This window comes from Amyelois transitella, chromosome 29 (assembly GCF_032362555.1).
Source record: "Amyelois transitella isolate CPQ chromosome 29, ilAmyTran1.1, whole genome shotgun sequence".
Taxonomy (NCBI): domain Eukaryota; kingdom Metazoa; phylum Arthropoda; class Insecta; order Lepidoptera; family Pyralidae; genus Amyelois; species Amyelois transitella.
Window position 1 is genome coordinate 2,126,939 of NC_083532.1, and position 25,626 is coordinate 2,152,564.

General features: G+C 39.3%; 1 protein-coding gene across 1 annotated transcript in view; it reads left to right on the forward strand.

Moving 5' to 3' along the window:
- The window catches only part of LOC106135630 (diacylglycerol kinase 1), a 112,332-nt gene that overhangs the window by 78,223 nt on the left and 8,483 nt on the right, over positions 1–25,626 (forward strand). Inside the window, exons 4-21 of the mRNA XM_013335984.2 lie at positions 6,031–6,104; positions 7,126–7,237; positions 7,597–7,711; positions 8,378–8,545; positions 9,174–9,296; positions 9,943–10,067; positions 11,790–11,866; positions 12,870–13,030; positions 14,914–15,027; positions 16,748–16,839; positions 18,193–18,333; positions 19,032–19,284; positions 20,035–20,121; positions 20,746–20,836; positions 21,448–21,550; positions 22,066–22,155; positions 22,942–23,097; positions 25,417–25,561. Coding sequence (XP_013191438.1) covers positions 6,031–6,104; positions 7,126–7,237; positions 7,597–7,711; positions 8,378–8,545; positions 9,174–9,296; positions 9,943–10,067; positions 11,790–11,866; positions 12,870–13,030; positions 14,914–15,027; positions 16,748–16,839; positions 18,193–18,333; positions 19,032–19,284; positions 20,035–20,121; positions 20,746–20,836; positions 21,448–21,550; positions 22,066–22,155; positions 22,942–23,097; positions 25,417–25,561 — 2,227 coding nt within the window. The remainder of the gene's footprint in view (positions 1–6,030; positions 6,105–7,125; positions 7,238–7,596; positions 7,712–8,377; positions 8,546–9,173; positions 9,297–9,942; positions 10,068–11,789; positions 11,867–12,869; positions 13,031–14,913; positions 15,028–16,747; positions 16,840–18,192; positions 18,334–19,031; positions 19,285–20,034; positions 20,122–20,745; positions 20,837–21,447; positions 21,551–22,065; positions 22,156–22,941; positions 23,098–25,416; positions 25,562–25,626) is intronic.

Below are 25,626 nucleotides of genomic sequence, written 5' to 3' on the forward strand. Positions count from 1 at the left end.
ATAAAGCTAAAGAGTTTGTTTGTTTGTCTGAACGCGCTAATCTCAGGAACTACTTGTTTGAATTGAAAAATTCTTTTTGCGTTGAATAGACCATTTATCGAGGAAGGCTTTAGGCTATATAACATCACGCTGCAACTATAAAGAGCAAAGAAATAATGGAAAATGTGAAAAAAAAAAACGGGGAAAATGATTCATCCTTGAGGGCTTCAATAAATACTTACTATATATGCACGCGGACGAAGTCGCGGGCACAGTTAGTGGGAAAATATAAGTAATAGATATTTGCGTAAATCACCGTAAAATTTACGGAATGTGGTTTCCGGATGTGTGGTATAGGACCATTCAATCTTTTTCTGTAATATGGTAGAAAATGATTAAGGGACTCACCATCATGTGCCGTGTGGTTCCCGGCACCAATACAAAAAAGAATACGACCACTCCGTCTCTTTCCCATGGATGTCGTAAAAGGCGATTAAGGGATAGGCTTATAAACTTGGGATTCTTCTTTTAGGCGATGGGTTAGCAACCTGTCACTATTTGAATCTCAATTCTATCATTAAGCTAAATAGCTGAACGTGGCCATTCGGTCTTTTCAAGACTGTTGGCTCTGTCTTCCCCGCAAGGGATATAAACGTGACTATGTATGTATGGATGTACCGTAAAATTAAGGGAATGTTGTTTCCGGGTGTGTGGTATAGGACCATTCAATCCTTTTCAGTAATATCGTAGAAAATGGCTAAAGGACAAGTCATTGTCCACCTGTGACCTTGGGGTCAATGGTGGGCTACATAAACTGGAAGGCAACTATCAGCTGGATAACTTCATTTATGAAATTGACATTACCTATACTGATTAATTAAAAACTAATAATAAAATATTGAAAAATCAAGTCATCTTTTTTTATAAAAAGATTCAGGACCGAGTTTGTTGAAAATTGTTACAGAACTCTATGAATCACTAGGTTATTTATTTATCTTACAAAAGAACCTTTGTGGGAGTGAGAATATATACATACTAGTAATGAAGAGCAAAAGATTTGTATGTTTTTAATAAATAAACTCAAAAAATACTGAACCGATTTTGATGAAATTTGGTACACAGATAGTATAGACCTTTAGGAGTATTTAACTACTATATAACAATATTTTATTAACTACGTTTTTCTGGAAATTCCCATGCAAAAGCTATTGTATAATAAACTTATATAGATTCTATATACTTAATAAATTATAAATGTAATATATTTAGTTAAGAATTAATTTAAAACATATGTAACTAAAAAAATTGTTACATTTTTTAAATTCTACGGCAACGAAGTTCCGGGTAACAGTCCAGTAACAGCTATACTTTCATTAGGTACGTACACATTCCAAGTTATACGCACGCAGCACCAGCAACAAGAGGAAAAACTAATTTACAACGGAAATTCAAAAAGTTTTCCGCCACCTCATTCGGAATAATGTCATCATCAGAATGTAACGAAATGGAAATGAGGCAATAACATGTAACCTTTATTTGTATTTTAACTGAATATTTGAACTTGAAGTGATTTAGTTGAAGTTAGGCGACGGGATGTTACTTTATGTGAATCTCTATTCTATACATACATAAATACATACCAACAGTCTTGAAAAGACTGAATGGCCACGTTCAGCTGTTTGGCTTAATGATAGAATTGAGATTCAAATAGTGACAGGTTGCTCACCCAACACCTAAAAAGAATCCCAAGTTTGTAAGCCTAACCTACAACTCTATACTCTATTGTATCAGTAAGCCAAACAACTGAACGTGGCCTTTATATATTTTCAAGACTGTTCGCTCTGTCTACCCCGCAAGGGATATAGACGTGATTATATGTATGTATTTGAACATTTGTTTGCAGAAATATTGTGACAAATTTTTAACTTTCGCGTTGTAAGTAGGTACTATGTATTTATAAATACAGTAGAGCGTCGGCGATCGAATCTTTAAGGTGCCCGGTTAAAATGCGTGATGCGCAGAAAGGCACAGGTTCGAATCCCACATCGGCCATGTACCAATGACTATTTTCAAAGTTATGTACATTAGTTTGAATATAAACCGATGCTCTTACTGTAAAGGAAAATATCGCGAGGAAAGCTGCACATTCAGGCAACTGAAAGTGTAACCATGGATCGATATGGTCAAAGATTCAGTTGCCTGAATGGCCAATGTAGAATTGGCATCTCCACTCCACGTGCATAATTACATCAAAACGCTATCTTTTATACTAATTATAATTCCATTGAAACACATGTGACAAAATAAACCTAAAGACAAAACTAATAAAATTAATTTAAAAAAAAACGGTGCTGTTAATTCAAATTTCTAAGAAAATTAAGAAAACAATGATCACATTAAAAATTTTGTACGTGTGCTAACATTGGTGCGGACAAAATGGGGCTTTAATTAAAAGCTCTCAACAAAGTAGGTGACACTCGAAATTAATTTAATTCACGGGAAAAAGCTCGATGGGAATTCGAGTGGTTTACACAAAAATCTGCTGGAAACTCGGGCCATGTAAGGTACGTCTCTCCCGCGGGAATGTCGGGATAAAAAGGTTTGTACGAGTCGTGTTCGTAGATTTTGCGTGAGAGAAATGAAATGAAATTTATTATCTATACTAATATTATGAAGCTGAAGAGTTTGTTTGTTTGAACGTGCTAATCTCAGGAACTACTGGTTCGAATTGATAAATTATTTTTGCGTTGAATGGACCATTTATGGAGGTAGGCTTTAGGCTATATAACATCACGCTGCAACTAGAAGGAGCAAAGAAATAATGGAAAATGTGAAAAAAAAACGGGGGAAATTATTCATCCTTGAGGGCTTCAATGATGTCCAAAAAACTATTCCACGCGGACGAAGTCGCGGGCACAGCTTGTGAAACATATGTAGGTTTGCTACGTTGAGCACACATTGGTCCAATACATGCATGCCTGTGCTGTGGTAACTGTAATATTATAGACAATCATTCATTGAACATTGCCGACAATATAGTTTCAATGATATCTATAAATGCTATACAAAACTACTATCTATTATATGAGAGAAATAAGGAAACGCACATCCACACATCCACACATCTACACATACACACATCCACACATGCACACATCCACACATACACACATCCAAATATCCAAAAACTTGAGACGCCGCAGACCGGATAAAGTGGACAGATAAATGAAGGAAAGCGGACCCCAGGTCCATCTGGGAATGCGCAAGAGATAGGAGGCAGGAAGGAAAGGAAGGATGAAGCGTCGTAAAAGGCGACTGAGAGATAGACTTGTAAACTTGGCATTCTTATTTTAGGCGATGGGCTAGCAATCTCACTATCTGAATCTCAATTCCATCATGAAGTTATACATCTGAACGTGGCCTTTCAGGACTGTTGGCTCTTCCTACCCCGTAAAGGATATAGACGTGACTATATGTATGTGTGTACGACTTCTCGCTTAAATTGAGACAAGCCAATAAGAATACCTATTCACAAATTCCCAACATAACTCCCCTGGGCGTTCAGATATTAATGGGATCCTAAACTAACATCTTAAGTAATTTGTTACCGTTTGCTCGCCGAATATAAGATGTTTGAAGGACCTGTAATGTGGAAAGTAAACTACGTCCTAATGTTCTAATGGAATATTGTAAGTGTTATCAGGATTCGTAACCTTTCTTACGAGAGACATATAGTCACGTCTATATCCCTTGCGTCATTGAATTAATGCACTAATATATTGTAATGTCTCTCATTTTAAATAATTTACATATACTATTCCTACATGATACAGATGTGCATTTTTATATATATTTACATACATAAAATTCCGCCTTTTTCCCGGAGGAGTAGGCAGAGACCACATCTTTCCACTTGCCACGATCTCTGCATACTTCTTTCGCTTCATCCACATTTTAACTCTCTTTATACAAGCTCATCGGTGTTGGGTACTCTTGAGCATACCTTTCTTGTAATTTATTAAATTCTGAAATTGTTAAGGAAAAGCTTTTTAGATCGTAAAGTGAAGCCCTAAGACTCGTAATGTGATAAATAAACTGTCTGAAGGACCCATGACATATTGGAAATGTCAACAAATAATTTACTTTTAACTATAAGATCTTGTTAACTACATAGCTAACATTTTGTTAAAACCATGTTTTGTAGTGACAAATCTATTATTTTTTTTTCAAAACAATATTCGAAGGAAATATTAATGGAAAAAAAGAGGATGAGGAAGACCAAGAATTAAATAAAATACTGGAAATAGTAAACGCAACGTTACAACATACCAACTTATAAAAAAATATATAGAAAAGTGATGAATGGAGGACACTCAACTCCACTCAGGAGTAAACTCGTTAATTTAAGAAGAAGAATCTATTATTATTATCTATTATTTGTAAGTTGCCTATAAAACTTTTCGCCATATGAACCCGAACAATGAAAATAGCCGGGAAAAATCGGGAAATTATTCCTCTTAGTGTGAAAAAGTCTCTTAACCTCATAATGCTAAATTTGAATGTCTATAGAGCCAGTGGTATGGCTTTGTGCATTGTGAAGCCAGTCAGTCAATCACTGAGTATCCTCATTTTAATATATCTATGTATCTATACTTACAATAAATCTGTAGAGAGTCAATTCTGTACATGGAATATATTTTCAAAATAACTATCAGGGGTGATTAGTGATCGATACTGATGCCAAAAATGCAATTAGTAAAAATTTTGTCTGTCTGTCTGTCTGTATGTTCTTTATAGAAACAAAAACTTCTTAACGGATTTTAACGAAACTTGATACAGTTATTCTTCATACTCCTGAGCAATTATAGTTTACTTTTCATCACGCTACAAGCAGTAGGAGCAGAGCAGTGAAAGGAAATGTTGGGAAAACGGAAGAAGTTACTTGATTTTTTAAGCTTCCGTCGCGTGTGCAGCCTTAATGTTTAAAGCTACAGCGAAACCATGTATAATATAAATATAAATTAAAACCTACAGTAATCAATAACCATCAATGTAATTTAACCCTGAAGCGACTCGCAAACAATTTGAGCCGAAAAAGTACCAATTCGTCGCTTTGTTTACATTCTGTATATTCCATAATTGGTTTATTAAGTTGATTGATTACACAGTGAAATTGTTTATTTTATGAATATTTAGATACTTATTTTTACTCAAGTGTGGCGAAAGAGGGGTATTATGAGTACCACTTGAACGGGCCGAGGGTCTGTTTAGGGTCTTTGTCTAGTCTGAATAAAATAAAAGAGAATTTTCCCGTTCAAGATACGTCTTGTCGTCTCGTCGTCTTATGGTCGTCTCCTTAGTGTCCAAGTCGATTGTCCTTTTTTTCACAGTCTGTCAGTCGGTTTTAGTCATCTAAATTGTCAAGTCTGAGTCTCGTTTGTCCATGGAGGCTGAACGGCCGCTACATTCCCAAATTATCGGGAGTTATTTTGTGTCGCGTGGTAAACGGCACTTTAGATTAGTACTACTCCATCTCTTGTCCATGTGTGTCGTAAAAGGCGACTAAGAGAATGACCAATATCCCTTGCTGGGAAGACAGAGCTAGTAGTCTTGAAAGACTCACAGGCCACGCTCAGCTGTTAGGCTTAATGATAGAATTGAGACTCAAATAGTGACAGGTTGCTAACCCATCGCCTAAAAGAAGAATCCCAAGTTTATGAGCGTATACTTTAGTCGCCTTTTACGATATCCATGGAAAAAAGATGGAGTGGTTATATTCTTTTTTATATTGGTGCCGTAAACCACACGGCACAAATATGTATGTGTGTTACTTTTATATATTTTAAACTAGCGACCCGCCCCGGCTTCGTACGGGTGCTAAATTCGGATAAAATTATACATAAAAACCTTCCTCTTGAATCACTCTACCTGTTACAAAAAACCGCATCAAGATCCGTTGCTTAATTTTAAAGATTTAAGCATACAGACAAACAGACTAAAATAGCGACTTTGTTTTATACTATGTAGTGATACTTGTTTTCTTGATTTCAGGACATCGATTATGAAGGCTTCCGCTGGTTCCTCGATACATTCCTCGAAGTGTCTACGCCGGATGAACTATGCAGGTAGATAGATAGATAGATAAAAGCTTTATTCACCATCACAATACATTTGTTGGACACATACATAATTAATAAATATAAACTGACGGCCTCTGTGGCGCAGCGGTAATACGCTTGTCTGTGACACCGGAGGTCCCGGGTTCGAATCCCGGTCAGGGCATGATGAGAAACGAACTTTCTCTGATTGGTCTGGGTCTTGGATATTTATCTATCTAAGTATTTATTATAAAATATAGTATATAGTATATTTGAGTTAGTATCTCGTAACACAAGTCTCGAACTTACTTCGAGGCTAACTCAATCTGTGTAATTTGTCCTGTATATATAAATATATATGGGACAAATTACACAGATTGAGTTAGCCTCGAAGTAAGTTCGAGACTTGTGTTACGAGCTACTAACTCAACGATACTATATTTTATAATGAATACTTATATAGATAAACATCCAAGACCCAGGCCAATCAGAGAAAGTTCTTTTCACATCATGCCCTGACCGGGATTCGAACCCTGGACCTCCGGGGTCACAGACGAGCGCACTACCGCTGCGCCACAGAGGCCGTCAGTTTATAATTAACAGTAATAAACACGGTAAACTTAAAACCTAAAAAAAAAACTTTCACCTAGGTTATACCTAGGCAGATCTTGGTATTCAAGTCTTATCATATCAAAAGGTATCACTAATTGCTTTTTTTTTTGCTCAAGAATACCTGCAATTAGCTAACTGAAGGAATCACATGGTTGGGTATCATGAATGTTTTTATCTTTTATCGGTTTTATTTTAACACTAGCTGTTGCCCGCGACTTCGTCCGCGTAAATTTCGAGTTGAATCTACATTATTGTGAAATAAATCAATATACTAATCATATGATCTATCTGTTTCAGTCAAAAAACTATATGTACAGACAAAATATTATTAACCGTTTTATTATATGTTATTTCATATGTCATATTCCTAGGCACCATTATGATGAATATATATATAAGTATATATAGATATACAGATATATTAATCATTTCCCAGGCATCTGTTCCTCTCATTCGTGCGACGCGACCGCCGGCCGGCGCTCCGCGAGATGGCGGCTGCGAGCTCGGCCGCCGCGTGCGCAGCTGTCACGGCACACGCTGACCACCAGGTATGAGTGAATTGAGAGATTCCATCCCTAGAAACCACACGACAGATCGATTTCTCCTTGTGACATACATACATTCATATAGTCACGTCTATATCCCTTACGGGGTAGACAGAGCCAATAGTCCCGAAAAGACTGAATGGCCACGTTCAGCTGCTCGACTAAATGATGGAATAGTGACAGGTTATTAGCCCATCGCCTAAAAAAGGATCGCAATTTTATAAGCCTATCCCTTAGTCGCCTTTTACGACATCCATGGGAAAGAGTTGGAGAGAACCTATTCTTTTGTATTGGTGCCAGGAACCACACGGCACTTGTGACATTTTCGGTTTCCCTTTAAGTTTATCTCTTATCATTTCCAGGGGAAGCTAAGCTTGGCGTCGAAGATCCATGGTCTAGCTGAGCGGTTACAGCAACTCGGCAAAGGTTCGGGAGATTCTGTTGACGGCAGCGATAAAGGCTCCAGAAGTAGAACAGGTAGGCGGTCGCCATCTTCTTCTTCCTCATGTCAATAATCCATCTTAAACGCAAAAGATTAACTGCGGCTAGCCAGGCAAGGCAATGAGACATAGTTTGTGTTTTGTGTTTTATTGGTGAAACTTGGAAGCTCAGATAACTGCTGGTAGTTAATAAACAGTCCTCGTCGTACTGTTAGGAACCAAACTTCTGATACGAGTATTCTCGTATTTTGACTGATAGGCCACGTTCAGCTGTTTGGCTTTAAGATAAAGAATTGAGACTCAAATAGTGACAGGTTACTAGCACATCGCCTAAAAGAAGAATCCCAAGTTTATAAGCCTATCCCTTAGTCGCCTTTTACGACATCCATAGGAAAGAGATGGAGTGGTCCTATTCTTCTTCTTCATTCGTGCTTATGAAGTACTTATCTCACAGTAGTATCAAGCAGACAGAGCTTTATATGCTACTAATTTAAAATATATGTATATAATTCCGACGCCTTAAGACGTAGAATATGTGTTCACAGAAACTGTAGATACTTAAATACTAAGACCAACATTGTAACCATATTCGAGGAATAAATGATTTACGATTATCACGTCTCAACTCAAGTCTTACCGCTTTTAATCCAGGACTAAAACTGCTGAAGACATGTTCTTATCTCAAGGTATATCCGATTTCCAGGAAGCGTCCATCCAATGTTCACCGTGACGACCCACCCGTCCTACTCGTCCCACGAGCTCTGCCTGGACCGCCGGAACGAGACGAGCCCGAGCCACAGCCAGATGTCCAGGAATTCCAGTAGGAAGAGCAGCAACTCTTTGAGGGTCAACCAGTCTACTAAAATTGAAGGTAGTGTCTTAGTATGCTGTGATTGCGATCATAAACATAAAAAAGCTGACCTGGTTTAAAGGTTCTACTAAAGTGATCATGCACCTGCAAACGTAGTGAAGAGATGGATAGACAACCCGAAAACCCTTGCATGTAATTTCTAAGCGATTAAGGTCCATCTTAGGCTTATAGAAGGAGGGAAAGGTCGGGGTCGGAAGGCCTAGATCATCAAATTAAGAACGTCCTTGCAAAGGGTCAGGTCAAGAATACCCGAATGAAGAGAGTTATGAATGTGGATGAAGCGAAGGAAGTATGCAGAGATCGTGGCAAGTGGAAAGATGTAGTCTCTGCCTACCCCTCCGGGAAAAAGGCGTTATTTTATGTATGTATGTTAGGCGCATGTTCCTCTAGTAAACGTGTTGCTGGGTTAAGTGAATTGAGATCATGAAAAAATACCACATTGGCATGGTGGTTGATATTTCTCTAATGGCATAGAGGTTGTGAATTCAAATCTCGAACAATTCTCAGTGCTTACCCAGGAAGAACTTGTGTGTTAAGGCATACACACTCGAAGAATGTGTATGCCTTAACATCTGATGCCTCTAGGCAGAATAAAGAATGATAATGTTTTATGACTTCTTTTCTTCAGATTTCAGACACCTGATGCGAAGGTCTTCGACGCTGGAAGTACATACGGCCAGGGTATCGCTGAAGGACATTGTCTGCTACTTATCTCTGTTGGAGGCTGGACGGCCCGAAGACAAGCTTGAATGTAAGTTTTTAAATGTGAATGCTTGAACAGGTTTCGTATTCAGCAAGTCAGCAGTTTAAGAAGTTGAGAATTGTTGAGTCGATGACACGATGCACTTGTACAGTCACTTGCAGAAAAACATGAATCCATGTTCATACAAACCTAAGTCATAGCAGAGTCAAGCCATCTCATTTAATTGATTTAAAACCTTATATTTTTGTGTATTTAGATCTGTCGTGATCTATGCTATGCCGTGTGGTTCCCGGTATCCGGAATAGGACCCAGAATAGGACCATTCCGTTTCTTTTTCATGGATGACGTAAAAGGCGACTAAGGTTTAGGTATATTTATACTTTGCATTTTATTTTATACGTACTGCGCCAATCGCCTTTCTATTTTAATTTCCTCCCACCCTAAGGTTGACTGGAAGAGATTGCTTCAGCGATAGTCCGCCTTTGTACCTCATTCTGTGTTTCTTTTCCGTTTTTCTTTTTCTTATGGTGCAATAAAGAATCTATCTATCTAAGAGATAGGCTAATAAACTTGGGGTTCTTCTTTTAGGCGATGGTCTAGCTACCTCTCAGTATTTAAATCTCAATTCAATCTCTGTGAAAAGTTGTTCATTGTGATAGTCTGAGTAAGTAGGTAATTTTCTCCAAACTTCCAGTCATGTTCCGCCTGTATGATACGGACGGCAATGGGGTTCTGGACACCAACGAGATGGACTGCATCGTCAACCAGATGATGACAGTCGCCGAGTACCTTGGCTGGGAGACCTCGGAACTCAGGCCTGTAAGTATACAGGGTGACTTTATATTCAACTGAATAAATTTAACTGTTAAGTGTACTCACCTAAAGGATATTTAAAAACGTTGAAAGAAAAATATCGGTTCATATTTTAGAAAGTACGAAAAAAATAAAAGTATCAAAATCCACGATCCTAAATACGTCATATCACCCCGGGCGGCGGAAAAGCGACGCGTACGATTCAGAGGTCAACGACACAATTCATTCAGAGCTGAGCGATCACGACAACTCTGTACTTTACTTGATCTTGATACTAGAAAAATAATTTATTTTTCAGACATTTATTTACGTGTTTACTTTTAATTTCTTTTTGTAGTATTGGTCTTTAATAAAGCGTGTGACGCAGTTTTTGAGGGTTTTTTAAATGTGAAAATGATGACGTTTAATTAAAATAAAAATAGGCTCATACGTCTCAGAAGCATGGGTATAGTCTATGATTAAAAGGATGCAGTTGTTTTAAATGTCACTCTGTATTCATCTTCAAGACGGCCTCTGTGGCGCAGCGGTGGTACGCTTGTCTGTGACACCGGAGGTCCCGGGTTCGAATCCCGGCCAGGGCATGATGAGAAAAAATCTTTTTCTGATTGCCCTGGGTCTTGGATGTTTATCTATATAAGTATTTATTGTAAAATATAGTATCCTTGAGTTAGGTTCTCGTAACACAAGTTTCGAACTTACTTCTAACTAAATCAGTGTAATTTGTCCCGTATATATTTATTCATTTATTTATCTTGCTTGTACTATACTAGCTGGTTAATATAAGGAATTTTTCCAAACATGAGACACAAATAATCATATCTATTCTAAGTTCGGTTAGTTGTGAAGTTGACGTTGTTGAAGAAAATGCTGCAGTGCAATTTGTTACCGGTTCTTCTGCACTGACGCTTTGGAAGCGGCAGTAAACTTAGTTTTAAGTAATTTATTTGACGTCAACCAATGTTGTGAAACCAGAAGATATGACAATTATTAAGTGTCCCGTAATAATTTATAAAAATTTTGAATTTGAATTAGAATTTATTGTGATCCTAAACAGTACTTTCTGCAGATCTAAATGTCTTAAAAATCTTGAGTGAACAAAAAACATCAAATAAAACAAGTGGCCTGAAAATTATAAAGAAAATAATTCAAATAATCAAAGTAGTACCTGTTTGGTATTAAAGTATGTTTTATTGAATCTCGTGTTTGCAATGAATCCTTATTTATTACATACATAAGGATTCGTTCCAAGGAGGGTATCAGGACACTATTCATACAAAACAAGGCATTAAAAAGACCTAGCATTATAATTATAATGGCAAGGGAATAATTTGATGTGAAAGAAGGTATACCTAGTGACTGGAATAGAAAAATGCCGTGTGGTTCCTGGCACCAATGCAAAAAAGAATAGGACCACTCCATGTCTTTCCCATGGATGTCGTAAAAGGCGACTAAGGGGTAGGCTTACAAACTTTGGATTCTTTTTTAGGCGATGGGCTAGCAACCTATTTGAATCTTAATTATATCATTAAGCCAAATAGCTGAACGGGGCCATTCAGTCTTTTCAAGACTGTTGGCTTTGTCTACCCCGCAAGGGATATAGACGTGACCATATGTATGTATGGAATAGAAAAGAGAATGCTTAAATATACCGGTATACCCTGTATTATACGTATTTATGTTGTTGACTGTACCGATTTTTTGTTTTAAAATAAAAATGTTTTTTTTCAGATTCTACAAGACATGATGGTTGAGATAGATTACGATGCTGATGGTACGGTTTCCCTGGACGAGTGGAAGAGAGGAGGGTAAGGGAACTTTTACAAATAATTTCATGTATAACCTTTAGGTCGTAAGTACTTGATGTACAAAAGACTTGTGTGATTTTTTTTTTAATCTTTAGTAATAAGCAGAATTATTAATAATAAGTAGGTATAGGCTTATAAACTTGAGATTCTTCTTTTAGGCGATGGGCTAGCAACCTGTCGCTATTTGAATCTCAATTTTATCATTAAGCCTAACAGCTGAACAGTGCCCTGTCAGTCTTTCAAGACTTTAGACTTACATACATATAATGATGTCTATATCCCTTGGGGGGTAGACAGATTCAACAGTCTTGATAGACTGAAAAGCCAAGTTCAGCTGTTTGGCTCCATGATGGAATCGAGATTCAGATCTTTATAATAAATCATGCCTCTTATCCTGATTAGGCAAAGACTACGTCTTCTCTAATTGTAAGTACATAGATAGATAGACTCATTATTGCACCATAAGAAAAAGAAAAACAGAAAAAAACACAGGTAATGAGGTACAAAGGCGGACTTATCGCTAAAGCAATCTCTTCCAGTCAACCTTAGGGTGGGAGGAAATTAATATAAAAAGGCGATTGGCGCAGTACATATTAAATAAAATGCATAGTTTAAATATACCTAAACCTAATATAAACACAATATAAATACATACATACATACAATCAGGTCTATATCCCTTGCGGGGTAGACAGAGCCAACAATCTTGTAAAGACTGATAGGCCACGTTCAGCTATTTGGCTTTAAGATAGAATTGAGATTCAAATAGTGACAGGTTGCTAACCCATCGCCTAAAAAAGAATCCCAAGTATGTAAATCTATCCCTAAGTCGCCTTTTATGTCATCCATCGGAAAGAGACGGAGTGGTCCCATTCTTTTTGTATTGGTGCCGGGAACCACACGGCAATATAAATACATCCATACTTATACATATGTTATCTTTCCACATGATGACTGCTAAATTTACACTATTCCCAAAGATTCTTCTGTATTTTAATTCCAGAATGACAACAATTCCTCTGCTAGTCCTTCTAGGGTTGGACACGAATGTGAAAGAGGACGGCGAGCACGCGTGGCGGCTCAAGCACTTCAGCAGGCCGGCGTACTGCAACCTGTGTCTCAACATGTTGGTGGGACTCGGCAAGAAGGGGCTGTGTTGTATCTGTGAGTGCTTCCATTTAGGGTTCCGAACGGGAAAGTTAAATAAAATAAATAAATATATAAATATATACGGGACAAATAACTCAGATTGAGTTAGCCTCGAAGTAAGTTCGAAACTTGTGTTACGAGATACTAACTCAACGATACTATATTTTATAATAAATACGTATGAAGATAAAAATACAAGACCCAGGCTAATCAGAGAAAGTTCGTTTCTCATCATGCCCTGGCCGGGATTCGAACCCGGGACCTCCGGTGACACAGACAAGCGCACTACCGCTGCGCCACAGAGGCCGTCTAAGACAAAAAGAAAGAAGGTAAAAAAAAGGTAAAAAGAAGACCCTATTGCCTGTGCTTTTTGTCCGTCTGTCTGTGACCAGGCGAACCGTGGATGATAGTTAAAATTGAAAAGTCTTTATTTTCAAGCCTTAGTTTCTAATAATACACAATACTGGGACCCACCTAGTAAGCTTAGAAAAGCCTGTGGCAAGGGGACCCGCTCTTCCAAAAACATAATATATATACTTAGACATAGTTAAACAGTCCTGATAAACTAAGAAAGGAATGTTCCGAACGTAAAAGGTAAAAAGGACCCTATAACTAAGCCTCCGCTTTTGTCAGTCTGTCAACAGGCTGTATATCATAAACCGTGATAAAAATAAATAAAATAAATATACATACATACATACATATAATCACGTCTATATCCCTTACGGGGTAGACAGAGCCAACAGTCTTGTAAAGTCTGATATGCCACGTTAAGCTATTTGGCTTTAAGATAGAATTGAGATTCACATAGTGACAGGTTGCTAGCCCGTCGCCTAAAAAAAAGAATCCCAAGTATGTAAGCATATCCCTTAGTCGCCTTTTACGACATCCATGGGAAAGAGATGGAGTGGTCCCATTCTTTTTTGTATTGGTGCCGGGAACCACACGACACTAAAAGAAATATATACGGGACAAATTACACTGATTGAGTTAACCCCGTAGTAAGTTCGAAACTTGTGTTACGAGAACTCAACGGTACTATATTTGTATAGACAAACATCCAAGACCCGGGCCAATCAGAAAAAGTTCTTTTCTCATCACGCCCTGACCGGGATTCGAACCCGGGACCTCCGGTGACACAGACAAGCGTACTACCGCTGCGCCACAGATGCTAGAGTGATAGATGAATTTGACCTCAATAAGCAAGATGTGGACTTAGGTGGTGCAGGCAAGCTCAAATTATGCCTATTCACGCACGAGTCGTGTTGTGTCGTGACGAGTCGTGACAAGTCGTACCGTATCGTAACGTATTGTGTTGTGTCGTATTGTATTGCATAAGTACTTAAAACCGTTTGTCTTATATTCATAAAAAGAGAATAAATACTTACTTTAACATAATAATATGATCAAATTAAGGACGTCCTGGCAAAGGGTCAGATCAAGAGTACCTACCCGAAAACGCGGAGCTTGCATGAAGAGAGTTATGAATGAAGCGAAGGAAGTATGCAGAGATCGTGGCAAGTGGAAAGATTTAGTCTCTGCCTACCCCTCCGGGTAAGAGGTGTGATTTTATATATGTATGTATGTATGAGATTGACTCCATAATTAGGGTGTTTAAAGTCCATTATTGATTGATATATTGAGCCCTTATTTTCAAAGAGTACATCATCATATCTTTGCATCAATCTCGGGTTTATCCCTTTCTCATCAGAGAGATAAGAGTTATGATTAGTTGGATAACTAACCGATGTTCTCGTGGAGAGCTAAAACATTGTGAGGAAAGCTCTGAACATGATGACAGCTGGATGTGTAACCATGATCATTCAACTTTAGTATAGGACTCTGGAGTGAAATGAAAACTTAAAGTACATATGTGTAACATAATATTTAATTTCCAGTCTGCAAGTTCACCGTCCACGAGCGTTGCGTTCAGCGCGCGCCGGCGTCCTGCATCGCCACGTATTCCAAGTCGCGGCGGGCTTCCGCCACGTTGGCACATCATTGGGTTGAAGGTGAGTACATACATACATACATATATGGTCACGTCTATATCCCTTGCGGGGTAGACAGAGCCAACAGTCTCGAATAGACTGAATGGCCACGTTCAGCTATTTGGCTTAATGATAGAATTGAGATTCAAATAGTGACAGGTTGCTAGCCCATCGCCTAAAAAAGAATCCCAAGTTTATAAGCCTATCCCTTAGTCGCCTTTTACGACATCCATGGGAAAGAGATGGAGTGGTCCTATTCTTTTTTGTATTGGTGCCGGGAACCACAAGGCACTTGAAGGTGAGTAATTTTTCTATTTTCGGACGTGTGGCGACATCTCTACGCCACACGTCACAACTGTAAATCATGGCGGAGAAATTGACGCGCTCAGCCAATAGCAGCGATGAATCTGAATCGCGCTAACAAAAGATTTTACGGATTGGAGTATAAATACAATCTTCGACTCAACATCGTCAGAGCCGCGGTTCACCAGGCATAACACCTAGCCTGGCGGATGATCTTTTACTTTGGTGGCGGTCGAGCCGAATAATTGATTTAGTAATTATGGTTACAATATTCTTGTACACCAAAGCATGTTATTTTCTTCATATAATAGTAGTCTTAGATTTCTAAAACTTTATAGGGAGTAGCTGAACATTCCCATCACGAGTATCTTTGGCTAACTCATTTGGAAATACAAGCATCTAGTTTGTAATCAAGATATAAATGATCGTATTATTTTATACTAGCGGCCCGCCCCGGCTTCGCACGGGTGGACATATGTGTGTTTATAAGCACTTCTATTCTAAGTCAAATAGCTTCAAAATTTTCAATTTTGGTGGCGTACGCTGCGTAAGGAACTGACCACACGGCTTAGGTTACCGAGACACCGCGTAAGTACCTATGCGGCAAGCGCGTTCGCGTGACGTAGGTACTTAAAATAATTTGGAGTGCGTGTTTTTAATTTCACGATATTTCAGAATCTTTTTATCCAATCACTGAGCTGTAACGGACAAAGTTTATCTCCGTAAAATTATCTTGATGATAAAACAACTTTCAATCATAAGGATTAATACGCTTGTATAATAATAATTCTCAAAACGCACCTTTGAATTTACATTATTTTTTTACGCACAAAATACCTTGTAGTTACTAAATTATAGAAGTTAGATATATGGTGTCGCGGACTTTTTTATAGATCTGCAAAAAATCTTTATTTTTGTAATACATTGTATGTCTGTATAATCAACAGTGGATCCAGCGCCCGCACGGAAAGATTTTCGGTAGCGCTTTTTTCCCGTATTACTTTATGAATGTTGAATAATCTACCTGAAAACTAATTTATTTCAAAACAAATTTATGCCTATGTCACTTTTGAAGGTCTATTCTATATCTGTGCCAAATTTTATCAAAATCGGTCCAGTAGTTTTTGAGTTTATTCCACACAAACATACAAAAATACAAATCTTTCCTCTTTATTATTAGTGTGGACTACAAGATTCTATACTCTCTACGCCCGAAGACATACTTATAGTCACGTCTAGGTATATCCCTCGTATCATTGGTAACTCATTTGGAAGTCCAAAATTCTAGTTGTCATCAAGATTACTATCAATGATTAGTTTTTTTTATACTACAAGATTCTATACTGTCTACGCCCGTAGACATAGTCACGTCTACATCCCTCGCGGGGTAGACAGAGCCGACAGTCTTGAAAGTTTTATAGCAATATTTCCCTTTCAGGCAATTGCCACGGGAAATGCGCCAGGTGCCGGAAGAAAATTAAAGGTTACAACGGCATTACCGGCCTGCACTGCCGCTGGTGTCACATCACGGTAACATACATACATACATAAAATCACGCCTCTTTCCCGGAGGGGTAGGCAGAGACTACCTCTTTCCACCTGCCACGATCACTGCATACTCCCTTCGCTTCATCCACATTCATAACTCTCTTCATGCAAGCTTGGCGGTTTCGGGTAACTGCATAAAAAAAAAACTTTATTTCTCTCTATCAATATGTCTTTTTCATACATACATACATATAATCATGTCTATATCCCTTGCGGGGTAGACAGAGCCATAAGTCTTGTAAAGACTAACAGGCCATGTTCAGCTGTTTGGCTTTATGATGGAATTGAGATTCAAATAGTGACAGGTTGCTAGTCCATCGATTCCTCTTTTAGGCGATGGGCTGGCAATCTGACGCTATTTGAATACTAATTCTGTCATTAAGCCAAGCAGCTGAACGTGGCCTATCAGTCTTCTGAAAACTGTTGGCTCTGTCTAACCCGCAAGGGATAAAGACATTATGTTATGATTTGTAACGTCAGTTGGTCAGTTAGTTAGGATAATTTAGATGGATTTAGGTAAGAAACAAATACCGCGACCTCTGACGCTCATTATAATTGGTTTAAGTCACCTCATTCATTAAGTCCGTGGTCGAACCGGTAATGTGCCCAGTTAAAATAGGTGATGCGTAGAAAGGCACAGGTTCAAATCCCACCCACGCCTTGTACCAATGATTATCTTCAAAAGTGTGCACATTAGTTTGAATACTAACCGATGCTCTTACGGTGTGGGAAAACATCTTGAGGAAACCTGGCACATTCAGGCAACTGGATGTGTAACCATGATCGATCCAATACGGGTTAGGTCGCCCTGTAAAGGTTGCGTAGCTAAATGGGGGTAGCTTCTTGTAAAAACCTGACTCACCCAATCCAGGTTCCATGGTCAAAGGCATACCCCGGGCTCATCTTCAGAGTGGTGAGGATGCAACTGGGACTAAAGCCAGTAGGGAGAAGTTCAGCTCAAGTAACTTCTACAATCGGAAAGTTCCATGGAATGGGATACCTACCTTTTTTTTATGGGCAATAAAGATAATTTGTATTGTATTGTATTATGACGTGTGGTTCCCGGCACGAATAAAAAAAAAGAATAGGACCACTCCATCTTGTTCCCATGGATGGCGTAAAAGGCGTCTAAGGGATAGGCTTATAAACTTGGGATTCTTCTTTTAGGCGATGGGCTAGCAACCCTAGTCACTATTTGAATCTCAATTCTATCAAACAGCTGAACGTGGCCTATCAGTCTTTTCAAGACTCTGTCTACCCCGTAAGGGATAAAGACGTGATCATATGTATGTATGTTGTATTGTAAAATCAAGAAATTACTTATTATTGTACCAGCTCCACAACCGCTGCGTGGGCAGCGCCGGAGGTGCCTGTACCCTGGGTAGGCACGCGAGGCACATTCTGCCCCCCACCGCCATCAGGCCCCTGGTGCTGGACAGGCAAAGGTCTCTACCTCACAGACCTCAGCACGATCAGGTATTTAATCAGATATCAGGTAATTTCTTCTACCATCATCCCCTTATAGATGACTTGGAACATCAGTTGAGTAGGTATCCATTGTATTAGATTGACTTAAATCAACTTTTATACTCCTCTAAGTCTTCAGTCTTCGTCCTGGTGAAGGGTCAGGTCAAGAGTACCCGAAACCGCCGAGCTTGCATGAAGAGAGTTATAATTGTGGATGAAGCGAAGGAAGTATGTAGAGATCGTGGCAAGTGGAAAGAGGTAGTCTCTGCCTACCCCTCCGGGAAAGAGGCGTGATTTTATGTATGTATGTATGTAAGTCTTCAGTCGTCCAATCTTTGGTGCTAAATAGACAAAGATCTTTATCAAATGATATCGTCTGCTACTACCCCGAGATTTTAAAAGATAGCTTTCTCCATCAAAGGCAAGTGGTAAGATAGGGTAGACACCTACCCTATCTTACTCACCAAAGTAAGATCCCTCAAATTTAAGTAAGTACCATGTGGTGTTTTAGTATTTTATCTACTATATTATAAATAAATGGTGTAGGTGGCGCTAATAAATCCATCAATTCGCGCGAGCGTTGGTGAAGAAGTTATCCATCTTCAGTTGCTAGAATGTGCAGTTTTCCTCACTATATTTTTACCCTCACCGTAAGAGCATCGGTTAACACTCAAACTAATGTATTCCCGTTTTCCCTTACTTTACAGCAATCCCTACCAACGTCAATATCACTGCCAATATCTATATCAGCGCCGAAAGAAGAGAAACGTGAAGAGAAGAAGGAACACCGAGCCCCGCCAATTTCGTTTCAGATCACGCCGCCTGACGGCACGTGTCCCTTACTCGTCTTCATCAACCCTAAGAGTGGGGGGAGGCAAGGGTCGAGGGTATTGAGGAAACTCCAGTATATATTGAACCCGAGACAGGTGCACGATATTGCCAAAGGAGGTCCAATGCAGGGTGAGTTGATATTATGTTTGTTCTTGTCTTATCTTTGTCTGCCACTCCAAGAAAGAGGCGGGATGTATACGTACATACATACATATAATCACGTCTATATCCTTTGCGGGGTAGACAGATCCTACAGCCTTGTAAAGACTGATAGGCCACGTTCAGCTATTTGGCTTTAAGATTGGATTGAGATTCAAATAGTGATAGGTTGCTAGCCCATCGCCTAAAAGAATCCCAAGTTTATAAGCCTACCCCTTAGTCGGCCTTTACGACATCCATGGGAAAGAAATGGAGTAGTCCTTTTCTTTTTTGTATTGGTGCCGGGAACCACACGGCACGGCACGATGTATACGTATATATAATAATCAGGCATTTGTACCAGTTCCGTAATCCATTCGTCCAAGATCCTGGATTGGGTGAGTCAGGTTTTTACACGAAGCGACTCCCGTCTGACCTCCCGAATATTATTATATCCCGTATTGGATCGATCGTGGTTACACATCCAGTTGCCTGAATGTGCAGGTTTCCTCACGACGTTTTCCTTCACCTTAAGAGCATCGGCTAATATTCAAACTAATGTACATAACTTCGACAAATAAGTCATTGGTACATGGCCGAGTCGGGAATCGAACTTGTGCCTTTCTGCGGATCACATATTTTAACCGGGCAGCTTACTCACTTCCCATAGGATGACATCCTCTTAAAGTTATTTCTTTACTTTTTTGTCAGTAAATATAATTGATTTTATCCAATTTCAAGGTCTGCAAATGTTCAAAGACGTGAAGAGCTACAGGGTTATATGCTGTGGGGGTGACGGCACCGTTGGCTGGGTTCTCGAAACTATGGGTAAGTGGTACTACTTTTGGCTCTGTCTACCCCACATGGTTACTATTTTTATGCTAACCTAAGTAGGTGAGCATAAAAAAAGTTACGAAATGAGAATATTTTTTGACATTAACAAATTGATGGCGATATATAACATCTACATACCTTTGGGGGGTAGACAGATAACAGTCTCGAAAAGATTGGATGACCAGGTTCAGCTGTGTAGCTAGGAATTGAGAATTTATAGGTGAAGGGCTAGCAACCTGTCACTAATTTTAATCCCAATTCCATCCTTAAGCCATGCAGCTGAACTATGGGCTTACATTCAAAACTGTAGGCTCTGTCTTTCCCACAATTGTGTTGAATTGAGAATTTATAGGTGAAGGGCTAGCAACCTGTCACTAATTTGAATCCCAATTACATCCTTAAGCCATACAGCTGAACTATGGCCTTACATTCAAGACTGTAGGCTCTGTCTTCCCCACAAGGGATATAGACGTGATTATATGTATGTTTGCAAATTCTTAATTTGCACATAAAAATAAATATAACAAATAACAAAACAGTTATTGTAAACAGTGTATCTATGTATGTATGACGCATACGGATGAATGAAAATTGATAAGTATATGTATTATATTTCAGACAAAGTACAAATGGAAACCCAGCCCGCGGTCGGTGTGATCCCGTTGGGGACAGGCAACGACCTTGCTCGGTGTTTACGATGGGGAGGCGGGTATGTGCAACAAATATAAGAGCCGCTGTTTGCGCCAATTAGTTATCTGTGCGCAATTTTCATAGTAAAAAAAAAGAAGAAAAATCTTCCCGCCTTTTTTTTGAACGTTTTTCCGAATACACATCTTTTTATCGAGTCCAGAGTTTTATTTCGTCAAAAATTATAAATCAGGACTAGTTGTCCTCATCAGCCGCGGTAATTTAGCGCCACTTACAAAAGAAAACAGGTTTTCGCTTATCGCAATACACTTATTGATGTCAAATACTACTTATTTATAATTAAAGTTATCACCGCTTCAAGGAAGAGGTAGCGACGGAACAAACTACAATGCAAAATTTTCATCAATGCCGAGAGAAATACAAAAGAAGATAATCCTCCTGTTTTTGCGTCAGTGTAATAAATTCTATTTATCCATACATTTCTTCTTCCTCCTGGCTTTAGTCCCGGTTGCATCCTCGCCACTCTGGAGAGGAGCCCGACCCGAGCCTTTGACCATGGACCCTAGATTGGGTGAGCCAGGTTTTTACACGAATCGACTCCCATCTGACCTCCGCAACATTTGTAGGGGAATTCATTCTAATTATCCATACATATGGAATATCTATTTTCAGATACGAAGGGGAATCTATCCATAAAATTCTGGACAAAATTGCGCGAGCCAGCACAGTCATGATGGACCGGTGGCAAATACATGTGGAAAACACTAATACTGAAGTAAGATGTGGTTTGTAATTTAGTCGTCACTAGCGACCCGCCCCGGCTTCGCACGGGTGCAAAATTCGGAAAAAATTATACATAAAAACCTTCATCTTGAACCACTCTACCTGTTACAAAAAACCGCATCAAAATCCGTTGCGTAATTTTAAAGATTTAAGCATACAGACAAACAGACTAAAATAGTGACTTTGTTTTATACTATGTAGTGATATACATAGACGTAGTAAAAAAAGCGGACGGAGTGTGGCTTGAAAAAAAAGTGAAGCATCATAATGGCGGCATTTTACGCCTTTGTATGTGTGAGTGACAGAAAGAAAACGATATAATCTATGGCGTAATGGTGGTCGAATGTCACACTATTGGTGAGAGTGCGCTGCGCTGTCAAAAAATGTTTAAACAAAACGGAACCAAAACAGTGAAAAATGCCAGAATAATCGAAGTTCAGTTGCTTACCAGCTCGAGTAATTATCAGAAGTTGGGATCTCTGAAGATTCTTGTTTCTATGGTTTCAGTGCGAACAAGTGCAGATTATGCCGGACTCCGCGCCGCATCCCACAGGAGTACCTTACAACATCATCAATAACTATTTCTCAATAGGAGTTGTAAGTATAAGTAGTATTAAATAGTTGAAAATATTAAATACTAATCAAATTCTAATTCAAAATTATTATTCATTGTTATATCAAACATCACTTTATAATTGTCACATCCTTTGGTTTCACAACATTGGTTGATGCCAAATAAATTACTTAAAACTAACTCTACTGCCGTTTCCAAAGCGTCATTGCAAAAGAAGCGGTAATAAAAATGTATTAACAGATCCTACACAAATTTCATCAAAATCATAGTAATGGTTTGAAAGTTATCGCGTTACAAACATACATACATGAGGCGGCATTACTAATGTCACTCACAAACTGTCAATCATAGCGAAGAAAATGACGCCGTCAGCCAATAGCAGCGAAGAGTCTTAATCGCGATTACAAAGATTTCACGGATTTAAGCATAAATACAACCTCCGACTCAACACCGTCTGTCGCGCGGTTCCCCAGGCATCACACTAACCTACAGGAAGACCTTCCCTTTGGTAGCGGTCGGGCCCGAACAATTGCTCTCGCTGCATACATTAAAAAAGTTACTTCTGTCCCAAGTTGATTTGTAGATCTAGTACCTACATCTCGTTTAACTTGCTCATTTAATGAAATTTACATACATACATACATAAAATCACGCCTCTTTCCCGGAGGGGTAGGCAGAGACTACCTCTTTCCACTTGCCACGATCTCTGCATACTTCCTTCGCTTCATCCACATTCATAACTCTCTTCATACAAACTCGGCGGTTTTCTTTTCGGTTTTACAATGAAATTTCTCAATATATTTACCCAGGACGCGGCCATCTGCGTGAAGTTCCACACGGAGCGGGAACGGAACCCGGACAAGTTCAGTTCTAGGATGAAGAACAAGCTGTGGTACTTCGAGTTCGCCACGTCCGAACAGTTCGCGGCCAGTTGCAAGAACCTGCACGAGTACATTGACATTGTGGTGAGAATTCTTTTAATAATAATAATAATTCAGGCGTAGGGACGTGACGACCCCATCGCCCTCTGTGGAAGGGTTTCCTTCCCAGTGCAGTCAGTCTCCGCGGGGCGGCTTGTGGCGAAGCCGTTGGTGAGTGGCGACACCACGGACCCTACCTCCTGGGGAACATACAGACATGCGCCATACACACACATACACACAGTAACACTTTCCCCGCCTCTGGCTTGCCTTAGTCGGCCGGCCAGAGTGGAGTCGCAAGAGCAGATCCTATGCTCCAGGATGGAAGTGTATTGCACGTAATGGCGTAATAGCGGGGAAACCAGCACGGGGTCATACCTCGTGCTCGTGAAACCGGGGCCGCACCTCTCGGCATCCTATAGCTGCTTTTAACGTGTTGCGCCCTGGCCGCCGCATGGTGGCTTATTTAGGGTGCCCACAGGCTGCTGTATAGCCAATGAGCAGCGAGTCACCATCTGCCTAATCAAAATTACGTGAGAGATTTTCGAGGCAGATGTCCGTATCTCACTCCATAGCCCAGTAATCCAATCCACTAGCATCCCATCCGCATGACCCAGACTAAGTAAATCCCTACCTGGCAATAGTTTGGCAGTTGGGGAGGGCTGTCCGTTGGTTTATCCCAATGGTTCATCAAGGGACAGATCTCCACAGCTGCAGCCATCTCACTCTAGCACAAAAGGTACCAAAGGGCCTCTTCATGTTGGCTTCGGCCCCATGAACGCCTCCCAAATGACCGGGTCCCTATGGGCCCGTGCACATTTTACATGTACCAACATAATAATTCTCTATCATTAAGCCAATTAGCTCAACGTGGCCTTTCAGTCTTTTCAAGACTGTTGGCTCTGGCTCCGCAAGGGATATAGACGTGATTATATGTATGTATGTTATTCTTTTAATATGGGGGCACGGCAGTGACACCGCCAAGTCGAGCAAAAAAAAAGCGAAACGGCCGTACCGTCCTTTTCTCGAAGCAATTCAGTCTATTTTCAACGCCTCTATAATTTCGTTGTGGATAAAACAAGAAGCCTGAATTTTCAGTAACTAATTAAGCATTATATAAACACGGTATATTTAAAATTTCATCTATTTTACGAGTAGTATTCATTTATATGTCTGTTTTTTAATTAATTTATCGCGTTTCCTAAAAACTCTGAATCTGGTTAGTTAGGTTAAGTCTATATTTGGTTAGTAAAAGTTTTAACTAACCAAATATACAAGGTATGAATGGAATTGTTGGAGTGGGAAGGTCTAGACGAACGTACCTTGATCAAATAGGAGACGTTTTGGCGAAAGGTCAGGTCAAGGATACCCGAGATCGACGAGATTATATGAAGAGAGTTATGAATGTGTATGTAAGGAAAGAAGTATGTAGGGATCGTGGCAAGTGGAGAGATGTAGTCTCTGCCTATCCCTCCGGGATAGAGGCGTGATTTAAGTATGTTATATCTTCATCCTCCTGGCTTTTTAATCCAAGTTGCATCCTCACTACTCTGGAGAGGAGCCTGGGGTATGCCTTTGACCCATCTTGTAGTTTGATTTTAGATCAAAATTCGCACATTTATTAATAATACAACATGCATAAATCACGCCATAATATGTATTATTAATAAATATTTATGAATGTGGATATAAGGAAAGAAGTATGTAGAGATCGTGGCAAGTGGGAAGATGTAGTCTCTGCCTACCCCTCCGGGAAAGAGGCGTGATTTTATGTATGTATCAAAATTTAGTACACTCAATTTTTTTATTTTATTTCGCTATCCATTTTAAATTACATTTTTTATTATTAAAATTTTGTATAAATCGATTAATCATAACAACGTATTCTCTCGTCCACATTTCTATTCTAACTTTGGATGATTGGTACGTTGACGTTATTGAAGAAAATGCTGCAGTGCAGTTTGTTACCGCTTCATTGGAAGCGGCAGTAAAATTAGTTTTAAGTAATTTATAAATTTGACGTCAACCAATGTTTGGAAACCGAAAGAAATGACAAGTTTTAACTTATATATTTTTTGTTAAGTTTGTAATTTTGGAATGTTACTTTATTTTAATTAGTTAGTTTTAATATTAGTATAGTTTAGAAATAGTAATAATATCATTTTATCAACTCTATTAAACATACATACCATCACGCCTGTCACCCATTGGAGTAAGCGGAGACTATGGATTTCCACTTGCTATATATACTATAATAATGAATAAAAATGTATTGTAAGTGTGACGGGTACTATAATAATGAATGAAAATGTATTGTAAGTGTGACGGGTACTATAATAATGAATAAAAATGTATTATTGTAAGTGTGACGGGTCGTCGCTGGCGCTGAGCGCGGGCCCGGCGCTGCAGGGCGTGGCGCTGCTGAACATCCCGTACGCGCACGGCGGCTCCAACCTGTGGGGCGCGGGCGCAGCGCAGCGCCGCGGCAGGTTCCCTAACGCACAACAAGGTAGGTATATATTAGCATAAAGTAACAAATATGTACGTATTATGTAGATATAAACATATTATCAT